At 52.0% G+C, this 12,235-nt stretch overlaps 1 protein-coding gene across 2 annotated transcripts in view; it reads left to right on the top strand.

Annotated features, from left to right (window-relative positions):
* The first annotated feature begins 2,755 nt into the window (after window positions 1-2,755).
* Window positions 2,756-12,235, top strand: part of CARD10 (caspase recruitment domain family member 10) — a 28,429-nt gene continuing 18,949 nt past the window's right edge. The window contains exons 1-5 of one of the 2 annotated variants that reach the window (XM_053584002.1): window positions 2,756-3,093; window positions 3,247-3,501; window positions 4,305-4,442; window positions 6,218-6,543; window positions 11,473-11,664. In XM_053584002.1, coding sequence (XP_053439977.1) covers window positions 2,955-3,093; window positions 3,247-3,501; window positions 4,305-4,442; window positions 6,218-6,543; window positions 11,473-11,664 — 1,050 coding nt within the window. In that variant the 5' untranslated portion in view covers window positions 2,756-2,954. The remainder of the gene's footprint in view (window positions 3,094-3,246; window positions 3,502-4,304; window positions 4,443-6,217; window positions 6,544-11,472; window positions 11,665-12,235) is intronic. The other variant, XM_053584003.1, reaches the window with a different exon arrangement.

Raw genomic sequence — 12,235 nt, forward strand, 5'->3', positions numbered from 1 at the left:
GAGGTAGAAAGAACTGACCGGTTCCAGGAAGAGAATGGGACCAGTGTTGAGTGGGCAGTGGGAGTAGGGGCGGTGGGGCAGCTGGCAGAGTCTGGGGGCAGTTTGCATTTTATTCAAGTTTGGTGGGAAGCCACTGGGAGATTTTAAGCCAGCGAGAAACCTGTTTCATTAGGTGTGGTGGTGCACACCTGTCATCCCAGCTACTTGAGAGGCTGAGGCAGGAGGATAGATTAAGCCTAGAGTTCGAGACCAGCCTCGGCAACATAGCAAGACACTGTCTCTAAAAAAAAGTTAAAGAAAAAAAAAAAGAAAATGTTCTGTTAACTATCTCTGGCTGTAGAGTGGAGACTACACTATAGCCTAGAGCACTGTGGTTAGGGGATTGGGGTGGTGGTGCATGGCTTGGACTTGTGGGGTCAGAGGTGGTGAGATGTGGGCTGGTTTGAGATTTGGGGACATGCCTTTGACTGACATTCCTGTACCCATTTCATGCATGGAGGACCCGCATCTCAGAGGTATTCCTTGCGTAGGGGGGAATATTATGTCACTTTACAGATGTAGAAATTTAGAGGGGAAGGAGTTTGCCAACAGAGACACAGCTAAGGCCAAATGTAGGTCTCTAAGCACTTTCTCTGCTCCTGGACCGCCTTCCTTCCTAGGTGTGGCTGGTATTACTCACGATCTGCCTTTTGCAGATGGGGAAATGGAAGTTCAAAGAACAACACTCATGGCAGTGAGCCTGAAATAGGACCCAGGCCCCTGCTGCGGCCCTGCCTGCTTTCCTGGAGTGGCTATAGAGAGAAGACGAATGTAGCGGAGCCCACGAAAGCACAATAATGGAGGTGGGACTTAATCACATGCTCCCACCCTGCCCAGGGACAGGAGAAGGATGAGGAGGCTATGCTGTTGGTGGGGAGGCAGGTGTGCCCTTGTCTGCCTCCTGCCTGGCTCCATGCCCACAGCAGGCAAGTGTGTGCTTGTATGTGTGAGCAAGGATGTGTGTGTTTGCGTGACTGAGCATGAGAACGTGTGAGGCACCCAGCTACCTGTCCTGCTCAGACCCAGGGTGGCCTCACTTCCCTGTCCACTTATCTTCAGACCTCTTGTTTTCTCTACCTTATCTCTAGGCCCTGCTTAGGCTTCTTGATGAGAAAAGAATTAACCACAGATTCATTTTCCAAGGCTTCCATCCCACTTTCCTGGCCAAGTTAAAAATATTCACAATGAACAGGGCTGCTGGTGGGAGGAGCCACTGTGTGTGGGAGGGCACCTGGGACCACAGAGAGGGAAGGGGTGTGTTGGGAGGGAGGTCTGGTGAGCTCTGGGTGGAGAGCTTGGGAGAAGAGAGGGGCCAGAGGTTGGGTTCTGGCCTACTTCCACTCGCTGTTCTACTTTGTGAATTTGAGCAAGTTCCTTGCCCTCTCTGGGCCTCTGCTCCCTACCCTGTTAATTGAGGAATTTTGCACTGCAATTTAGTCCTTGTAAAGCATTTCTGCACGTAAACAGATGACACTGTGAAAAAAACCAACCATACAAAAAACAAATGAGGGTGGCGCCTGTGGCTCAGAGAGTAGGGTGCCGGCGGAGGGTGGCGGGTTCAAACCCAGCCCCTGCCGAACTGCAACAACAACAAAAAAAACAAGTGAAACAACCAACCACACAAAAAAGGCCCATGTAAGTTTGGAAAAAGACATCAGGATATATAACGTTAAAACAGCTTCTTTGGGTGGCGCCTGTGGCTCAAAGGAGTAGGGTGCAAACCCCATATGCTGGAGGTGGCGGGTTCAAACCCAGCCCTGGCCAAAAAACTGCAAAAAAAAAAAGAAAGAAAAACAAACAAACAAAAAAACAGCTTCACTACAGGCTTTTCAGAGCCTTTTTTTGAGACAGTCTTACTTTGTCGCCCTGGGTAGAGTGCCATAGAGTCATAGCTCACAGCAACTTCAAACTCTTAGGGCTCAAGGGATTCTCTTGCCTCAGCCTCCCAAGTAGCTGGGACTAAAGGCGCCCCCCCACAATGCTCGGCTATTTTTAGAGATGAGGTAAGGTCTTGCTCTGGCTCAAGCGGTCTCCAACCTGTGAGCTCAGGCAATCCACCAATCTCGGCCTCCCAGAGTGCTAGGATTACAGGTGTGAGCCACCGCGCCCGGCCTCAGAACCTTTAACTTTAATTCTGTGGAAAGTAACATTTATGCCCATGGGATCTAAATCAGAGGGTGTGCAGGGAGTTTGGGGAGCTGGTACCTCTTTCCTGTACCAGCTGTGCCCCTCTGCCTCTCATGCTCTGCAGATACCACCGCGGTTTCTGATGCACCAGCCATGCGGGTATAGACTTAGCCCCATCATGGTAAGTGACTACCGGTCTGCGACTGTGGATGCGAGTTTCTCAGACTTACGTGACTTTAGCCAGGGACCAGCATCTGGAGGAACACCCTTTGAAAAAGCGGGGTCCCTGGTCCCCATGTGGATTGGGACTTTATATAGGAGTTGGCGGTCCTCTATAGGCTCAGACTACCGTTTCAGAAAAGATGCGCATGACCTCTGCCCTTTGCTGTGCACTCAGGGGCTGTCCTGAAGAGCTTGAGGGAAGTCCAGAGCTTGCAGTCTATTTGCGGACTCTGAGGCCAGAGAAGGGTAAGCAGTTGCCCAGGTTGTGTACCCGCGGGCTGCACCAGGCGTGGGCGTGCCTTGGGCGTGAGCAGCCGACGCGCGTGGCCCGGGGAAGGCGTGTGGCCGCGCGCGGGAGGGTGTGAGCGTGCGTTCCCCGCCCCGGCCCCGCCCCAAGGCCGGGCAGGTGTGGGCGGGCAGCCCGGACCCCGCGGAGCCCGGGCAGGGAGAGCCGGCGGGAAACAGGAAGCGGGGGGAGGCGCGCGGCCGGACGGCCGGAGGGAGGCCGTGCGGGCGGACGTGCGGGTGGCTGGCCGGCCGGACATTCGGCCCGGATCGGGGCGGCGATGTGGGGAGGCTCGGGCAGCACTGGTGGCTGCGGGGCCGGGGGCGGAGCCGAGGGCGCCGCGGACACCGCCCCCCTGCGCCGGCGGAGCCGCCGTGCGAGCGCGGACCCGGGAGCCCGAGGCGGCTGCGGAGTGCGGGGTGAGTCCGGGGGAGCGCGGGGCCGCGGAGCACCGGGGACGGGGCCCCGGCGACGACCGGCGGCGGGTCCTGGGGCGACGCCCCGGCGTGGGATCGGCCAGCGCACGCCGTCCCAGGGCGTCCTGTAGACCCCCGCGCGCCTCTGGTCCGCAGACCCCGTGGAGGCGGCCATGCCCGGCCGGGCCGAGGCAAGGGAGGCTGAGGAGGAGGAAGCCGGGGCCGGCTCAGGGTCCGAGGCGGAGGAGGACGCACTATGGGAGAAGATCGAGGGCGTCCGGCACCGGCTGACGCGTGCCCTGAATCCGGCCAAGCTCACGCCGTATCTGCGCCAGTGCCGGGTCATCGACGAGCAGGACGAGGAGGAGGTGCTGAGCACCTACCGCTTCCCGTGCCGTGTCAACCGCACCGGTGAGCCCCGGGGGTGCGCCGGCGGGGCCCTGAGCGGGACACGTCCGGGCCGACAGTGCTGTCGAGCGCAGCACACGGAGCCCCGGAGCTTGAGGCCTCGTTCTCCAGATGGGTAGAATGGACTGGTTGGTTATGTCCTCCGTCCCTCCATGTCCTGAACCCCCCAGTGCACTCTGGCGGCCTGCGATGCCCACACCGGCGTCGTGGTGTCTGTCTTGGGGTCCCCTTCCACTTCCTGGGCGCACGTTAGAGGGTCTGGTGTGGTTGCCAGGACCGGCTAGGCCTGGGACCTCCTGGTCACAGCCAGTAGATTTGGCACTTTTCCTGTGCTCTTTGATCTTTGTTGGCTCTGCTGCCTCTGTGCCACACGCGTTTGGGTCCTTTTTCTTCAAGTGTTCATGGCCCATCTCAGCTTTAGGAGGGTCCCCACTTCCATGGGGTATGACTTTGTACCAGGGTTGGAGAATTAATGAGGGTTTAACGGAAATTAAGGCATTGGTCAATGGGAGAAGTGTTTTGTGTTCCCTTTGGGGATGGACGGGCTGCCCCAGGCTGTTGAACAGACAGCTAACAGAACAGTGGGGTGTCAGTGAGCTGCTGTAGACCAGGTGCCATAAGGGGGGGTCTAGCCCTCCCAGCTGTGGCAGACGGGCTCTCTTCCGTGATGTGTTGGGACAGGCCCCTGTGTGTGTCACTAGCTCAAAAATCTAGGGAACATGGGCCTGGAGCATGGTGGGGGAAAAAGCAACCAGGTGGGGGGGGGGAGGCCCTCCTCTGACCCCTGGGTAACCCTCCCTTCCCAGGACGCTTGATGGACATCCTGCGCTGCCGGGGCAAGAGGGGATACGAGGCCTTCCTGGAAGCCCTGGAATTTTATTACCCTGAACACTACACACTGCTCACTGGCCAGGAGCCTTCCCAGCGCTGCTCTATGATCCTCGGTGAGTGGGTCCTCAATGGTGCTGTCTCTGGGGCCACCCATACAGATGTTCCTTATCCCATCCTTTCTGAGGGAGGCACTACCATTATCCTTGTTGAGGAAATAGCGAACCTGAGGCAGAGGGAGACTGAAGGATTTGCCTAGCGACCCACAGCAGGCAGAGGGTAGGGCTGGATTCTAGTTAAGTCTGTGATCAGAGGCCATATGCTTAAGGTGGCTTTTTCTCCCTAATAATTGTTTTTAGACATGGTATGTCTGACATACATGGATTTACAATTTTTATGTAAAAAATTGGAGGTTCCTGATGACTTTAGACTAAAAAGAGAAGATGCTTACTTTTTCCTTCAGCTGTGCTATGCTGGTAGCAGTTTGGCAAATCTCCTTTTTCTTTGCGTTTATACACACACATATGGGATTTTACCTGCATCTGTGTTTTGCTTTTTCTCAGAATGACTGATTTTACTGATTCCTCTACCTCTGTTAACACTTGTTTTAAGATATTGCCTGATGTTCATTAGTAAAGTTGTGATATTATTAATTTAATTCATCCCTTGTTGATTGACATCTTGGTTGTTTTCAGTTTTGCAACATTTTGGTGATACTGGGAACATCTTTGTATGTGCATCTTTGTGGAAATGTGTCTTACGGGAGAGGTTCTGAGTAGCAAAATTTCTTAAAGTCTGTGTGTATTTTAACTGATAAATCAACATACCTGGCAGTAGTTTATGGTGTTCATTTTACTGTAACCTCATGAATCCTGGGGATCATTTTTAAACATTTTTGCTATTATGATATGTGAAAAAGTTATCGTTTTACATTTATATTTTGTCAAATGATGTAATTCACAACAAAATGACTTGACCTTTTTGTGCCTCAGTTTTTCTGTCTTTAAGATTGGTGTAATACACACTGCATCTTAGAATGGGTACAGGCGAAACTTACTAAATGCAGAATACAAATGCCTACATACAATAACTAGGAAAATGCCATGAAGGCTACGTTGAACAGTTTGATGAGAATATTTCAGATTGTATATGAAACCAGCACATTGTACTCCTTGATTGCACTAATGTACACAACTATGATTTGACAATAAAAATAAATAATAATAATAAAAGATTGATGTAATAACAATATCTTTTAGTGTTGTCATGAATTTTAAATAAGTTAATATATGTGTCTAGTACAAAGAATGAAGCCAAAAAATGTTAGTGACTACTGTCATTGTTAGTGGGTTGGAGCGTATTTTCCTATGATTGTTAGCCATTTTTATTTCCAAACTTTCCTGATAGTTTTTGGCTATATTTTTATTCAATTGTTTAACTTTTGTTATTGATTTACAGGAGCTCTTTATATATTAAGGCTCTGGGTTTTTTTTTTTTGTTTGTTTGTTTGTTTTTGGGTTTTTGGCCAGGGCTGGGTTTGAACCCGCCACCTCTGGCATATGGGACCAGTGCCCTACTCCTTGAGCCACAGGCACTGCCCTGGTTTTTTGTTATTTTTAAAAAATTTTCTTCTACTGTGTTTCTTATTGTTTAACTCTGTTACATGTTTCATTTTCCAGAGTTTTAAACATTTTTATATGGATTTGCTTATCATTTCTTTTGTAACTGTTGAGTTTTAGGCCTTGTTTGGGAAGGTTTTTTACCCCCAAATTATGAAAATACATTTCAGAATTTTCCTGTATGTTTTTATGGTTGGAGTTTTTTTGCACAATCTGCTACCCCGTTGGGTTTTATCTGCCTGAGCTGACTGTTTCCTCCTCTGTCCTGGCAGATGAGGAGGGGCCTGAGGGCCTGACCCAGTTCCTGATGACAGAAGTACGGCGGTTGCGGGAAGCTCGAAAGAGCCAGCTGCAGCGGGAGCAGCAACTGCAGGCCCGGGGCCGGGTGCTGGAGGAGGAGCGGGCAGGGCTGGAGCAGCGGTTGCGGGACCAGCAGCAGGCACAGGAGCGCTGCCAGCGGCTGCGGGAGGACTGGGAAGCAGGCAGCCTGGAGCTGCTGCGGCTCAAGGATGAGAACTACATGATTGCCATGCGCCTGGCACAGCTCAGCGAGGAAAAGAACTCGGCTGTGCTGCGCAGCCGTGACCTGCAGCTGGCGGTAGGCCCCCATTGGAGATGTGCAGGGTAGTGTGGGGAAGGGCAACTTGGGTGAAAAAATGATGATAAAATGGTGGCCAAGTCATGTCCCAGAGCAATCACCTGCTGGCTCTGTGACCGTGAACAAGTCCTCACACCTGTCTTTTATACCTATTTCATTGGGTATTGTTGAGGTTCTCAACTGGGGGCAATTTTGCCCTCCCTAGAAACTTTGGCCATGCTTGGGGAGGTTTTTGCTTGTCACAACTAGGGGGTTGTTATTGGCATCTAGTGGGCAAAGGCCAGGGATGCTGCTGAACATTCTGTAGCACACAGGACAGCCTGCACAGCTACATTATCTAGCCCACGATGCCAATAAGTGCTAAGGCTGAGAAACCTTGGGTTAGGAGGATTCAGGGAATTAAGAAAGTGTCAGACACATATGGTCCTGGCATGGCATCAGTGCTGAAACCTTGTGTTATCAGTAACCATTACAGTTATATTATTATCAAGTGTTGATGGTACGCCGTGCAGCTTACATGCATCATGTCTTCTAATCCTCACCAGAGCACTGTGGACCAGACTCTGTCTCACTTTGTCACCCTTTGTGCCGTGGTGTCATAGCTCACAGCAGCCTCAAACTCTTGGGCTCAAGTGATTTTCTTGCCTCAACTTGCCCAGTAGCTGGGACTACGGTGCCTACCACAACGCCTGGCTAGTTTTCGAGACAGGTTCTTTCTCTGGCTGAGGCTGGTCTCGAATTCCTGAGTTCAAGCACTCTACCTGCCTTGGCCTCCCAGTGCTAGGATTATAGGTGTGAGCCACTACACTGGGCCTTGGACCAGGTTTTTGTTTACAAATACAGACACCAAGGCTCAGATCAGTGAAGGGACTTGCTCAAGGTCGTGAAGCCAGAAAGCAACACAGGCTGGATTTGAACTGGGCTGCCTGGCCAGCACTGGCCTCCTCCCCATGCTGTTTTCCACCTGCTCCCTGTCCAGTGAAGTCTCGCCTAATCCCCTCCAGCAGCAAGTGAGACCGCCCTCTTACAGGCCAGGAAACCCAGCCTTAGGCCAGGAAACCAAGTTCCTGGTTTCTGATTAGGACTCAGCTTGGCCGTAATATTGGTATTTGACTGTTATAGGGAGTTGTCCTGAGGATTTAATGAGCTGATCCATATCAAGGGCTTAATAGTTGCCAGCAGCACTCAGGAGCCTCTCTCCAGGGATACTGTGTAAGGTTCTGGGATTCTGACTGCAGGGTGTGAATGCCCCTTTCCTGTGAGCCTTGGGCTGTAGCTACAGTCTTGCAGGCAGTGGCAGGTGCCCTCGGATGGTAGTTGGCATGTAAGGCTGTAGATCTGGGTGCACCCATGTGCCAGAGCTGGTTTCGTGCACACCAGGTAGGTCTTGGAGAGGTGACCTCTGAGCAGGGGTGTTCAGGCCACCAGGTGAAGGGTTCAGGCTGCTGGTCCTGCTTCAGGGTGCAGGTGGCTGGATTGAGGTTGTAAGGGGACCATGAGATTGTCTTCCGAGAGCCTGCTTGGTGTTCAGCATGAGGTGTTGGGCAGTCCGACAGAACTGTAGGACCTAGGCTTGCTTTCTGTCGGGCAGTCCCAGAACTGTAGGACCCAGGCTTGCTCTGCTGCTGCTGAACCATGTGGCACGGGCAAGACTTCCCTGGCACCAGTCAGTCTTAAATACTTGCCCTGCACAGACTCTTTGAATTGTCCAGCATCCCTAAGGGTATTGCAGTCTTCCCCAGTTCTAGAGGAGAAACTGAGGCACAGAGAGGTTGGTTAGATCATTTCCCCAATGTCAACAGGATTAAATGATTAATCCTTTACTCTCAGCCCTGCTGAGGGGTGGTAGGGAGGGGGGGGTCTGTTTTTACCCAGAGAAGTTCCTCTTTTTCTGAAACAGACATGGGGCTTGCTGTGAGGTTTTCTCATAAGAAAAAACCCACTACTCAGGACAACATGAGGGCTGCCACCTGGCAGCCTTAGGAGAGGCTGCTGCTGGCCCCTTTGAGTTGTGTTCCCTAAGGTGGCCGGGGTGTGTTTGTGACTGAGAGATGTCTTGTGTATGTATAGCCATCTGGAGGGTGCTGGGACAGGGAGGGGGACAGAGAAGAGGTAGGTAGAGGTGCTTGTGTATCTGTGGGTTCACTTAGGATGACCTCCTAGAGGTAATCTGTCACTTGGCAGATAGTGGCTGGTTTTTCCTGGTTAGGGGCTACAGGCTAAAGGCGGAATTAAATTAAGAGAAGAGATTTTCTGGGTGGCGCCTGTGGCTCGGTGAGTAGGGCGCTGGCCCCATATGCCGAGGGTGGCGGGTTCAAACCCAGCCCCGGCCAAACTGCAACAAAAAAATAGCCGGGTGCTGTGGCGGGCGCCTGTAGTCTCAGCTACTCGGGAGGCTGAGGCAAGAGAATCGCTTAAGCCCAGGAGCTGGAGGTTGCTGTGAGCTGTGTGATGCCACGGCACTCTACCAAGGGCCATAAAGTGAGACTCTGTCTCTACAAAAAAAAAAAAAAAAAAGGAGAAGAGATTTTCTTTAAACTTAGCTATGGTAAATGTACCTTAATTTTTTGGAGCTTTTCTCCTATAAAATTAACAAATGCTTAACAGACAGTTCTTAGAAGAACAGCCAATCATGTCTGGCTTGGTAGCTTGCATTCTCTTCCTCTCATGGACAGGTGTGTGGTGGCTGCGATTTAATACCGTGTTTTATAAGGTACAGATTTAATGAGCTGTTATTTCTAAGCAACATAAACTTATGGAACGAATGCTATAATTTTGTGCTAAGTGAGTTTGTACACCAGGATTAAATGCATCCGTTTTCCCTGGTGCTCAGCAGAGACTCCCAGGTGCCTTGTCCTCTGAGCTCATTGGGGAAGCCAGCTGGCTGCGGGTCAGGCAGGAGGCCATGGTGTGTGGCTGTGGTTTGCTGGAGAGGGTGTGGCCACGTTTGCCCTTGTAGCAAGCCTTCTTTCTCTGGCGGTTCACAAAGCATGTTTTGTGAGTGGAAAGGAATGCGGGAGTCATGAATTTCTTTGAGTCTTTTGCAGAGGAGGAGCAGACTGTTAATTTGTGCCTGATCCAGCCTCCAGATCTGTGTGTGTGTGTGTATGTGTGTGCATGTGGGGGGACATTCTAGGCTCTGAGAGCTGGGGGACTAGCAAGTCATTTTCCAAGGGAGGCTGGAGCACTGCTAGACACCAGACATTGCATGCCTGAGCATAGCACGAGAAGTCATTGTGACCTTTTCCCAACAAGGACTTCATTTTATGGCCTGCCACCTGCTGCTACTCTTGTCACCATCGGGCCACCTCAGACCCCACTTGCATTTGGAAAATAACCCTGGCTAAATGCAATCATGATCCAGCAAACTAGCCGTGTATGTTGTTCTCGGCCTGGCGGCCACCCCACAACTGCTCATCCAGCACATCTGGCCAGCCTCTGGCTGCACACCCTGAACTGGGGACCCATTAAGATTTTATTTAAAGCTGCAAAGACCACCACAGTCATACCTGTGGGAGCTCTGAATCCTGCTCTTTACAATTTAAAAGCCTCTGTCCACTCTCTGTCTTGTTTGATTCTTACAAGTGGTAGGGTGAGGAGATTGTTTTGGACCTTTTTTTTTGATGAGGAAACTGAGGTTCAGAGGAAGTAAGCCACTTCCTCAGGATGACAGAACCTGATAAAGTGGTAAAATTGAAACCTAAACCCCGAACTTGGAGCTCGTGTTGGGAATGAATGAATAGTCTAATCTTTTGGAGTAGAGGCTCTATTAGGAATTTCTTTTTTCTTTTTTCTTTTTTTTTTTAAGAGACCGAGTCTCATTTTATTGCCCTTGGTAGAGTGCCATAGCTTTACAACTTATAGCAATCTCCAACTCCTGGGCTTAGGTGATTCTCTTGCCTCCTGAGTAGCTGGGACTACAGGCATCCACCAGAATGCCCGGCTATATGCTGTTGCAGTTTGGCTGGGGCCGGGTTTGAACCCACCACCCTCAGTATATGGGGCCGGCGCTCTACCCACTGAGCCACAGGCACTGCCCTCTTTTTCTTTTTTTATTTTGAGACAGAGTCTCAAAAGCTGTCACCCTGGGTAGATTGCCATGGTCTCACAGCTCACAGCAACCTCAAACTCTTGGGCTTAAGCAATTCTTTTACCTCAGCCTCCCAAGTAGCTGGGACTACAGGTGCCTGCCACAACGCCTGGCTATGTTTTTGTTGCAGTTGTCGTTGTTGTTTTAGCTGGCCCGGACAGGGTTTGAACCCACCATTCTCAGTGTATGTGGCTGGCGCCCTATCCACTGAGCTATGGGCACTGCCTGTTAGGAATTTCTTTAAGGGAGCACCATACCCCAATCTGTCCCATGAGCAGGTGTTGACCTGGGATGTTGGATTGAAAGGGGACATTTTGGCTCCTGGGCTGGATAAGACCCTCACCTCTCAAACCCACCCCCCTACCCTGGGTCAGGCCCAATGAGGCTATTGAGGTACAGAGAGGGGCCATGACTACAGAGGGCCACACTGAGTTGGAGGCAGAGCTGGGTCCTGACCCTGGTTCTTCCACTCTTAATGCAGCCCTCCTCCCCTCCATCCTCCCCATCCTCTTCCCTCTGCCATCATGAGGATACTGGGCTAAATTGACTGTACTCAGTGTTGGAATTGTGGGACAGACTGTGGGTCCTGATGCAGCTCATCTACCCCCAGGTTCGTGAGGTGCATTGGGGCAGCCTTGGCCTTGCTGCCTCCTCCCTCTTCATCCCTATTTGTCCCGTATTTGACCAGCCTGTCCCTTCTTCACTGATAGGACTCCTGCTTGGGTCCCTCTGGGAATCTGGGAGACTCCCTGGGGTGAGGGAGCAGTTCCCCTGCTCTGTGACCTTGTGATGGTCCCTGGTGTGTCCCTCCCTGGGTTGACCCACGTCCTGGGCCACAGGTGGATCAGCTCAAGCTCAAGGTGAGTCGACTGGAGGAAGAGTGCACACTGCTGCGCAGGGCCAGGGGGCCACTTCTGGGGGCCGAGGAGAAGGAGAAGGAGGCAGATGGCGTGGACCTTGTTTCAGAGCTGCGCGCTGAGAACCAAAGGCTGACGGCGTCGCTGCAGGAGCTGCAGGAGGGGCTGCAGCAGGTACAAGGGCTGGGCTGGTGGGCGTGGGGGATTCACACGGGCATGCAGACCTTCCTGCTGCTCACTTGTCCTCCTAGAGCCTGGAAAGCCTGGGATTTCAGAACCAAGGGTCTGGGGTCTGTCTGGAATCCTGGCTGGCTTCTTGTCTGAAACTCTGAGCCAAGGGCGCTTAGCATGTGTCTGGCATCTGTGAGAGGCCTCCAGGAGGTCTCTGAACTCCTTAAAATTTTGTGCCTGATTTTGTGTGGGGGCATTTTTCTGGGGAGAGGGCTCCCAGCTTTCCTCAGATTTTTGGAGGAGTCTGCTACCTTGAAAAGGTTGAAAACTCCTTTGCTCTTGGTGGCTCCCTGGCAGGTGAGTGGCAGTGTGGGCCTGCCTCCTGGCTATTGTTCCACACAGGAAGTGGGGATGGGAGCCAGCCCTTTCATGGGGTTGGGGTGCTTGGCTGGGGTGTTGGTCTGGGGCTAGATCTTGGGCCCAGGCCTCATATCAGAGGAGTGGGTATAGGCTTGGAAATAGCTATTCCCTTCTGCTGCCCTGGGTGGTGAGTGTTGGCCAGAGCAAGAGCCTG

The sequence above is a fragment of the Nycticebus coucang genome, chromosome 3 (genome assembly GCF_027406575.1).
Source record: "Nycticebus coucang isolate mNycCou1 chromosome 3, mNycCou1.pri, whole genome shotgun sequence".
Taxonomy (NCBI): Eukaryota; Metazoa; Chordata; class Mammalia; order Primates; family Lorisidae; genus Nycticebus; species Nycticebus coucang.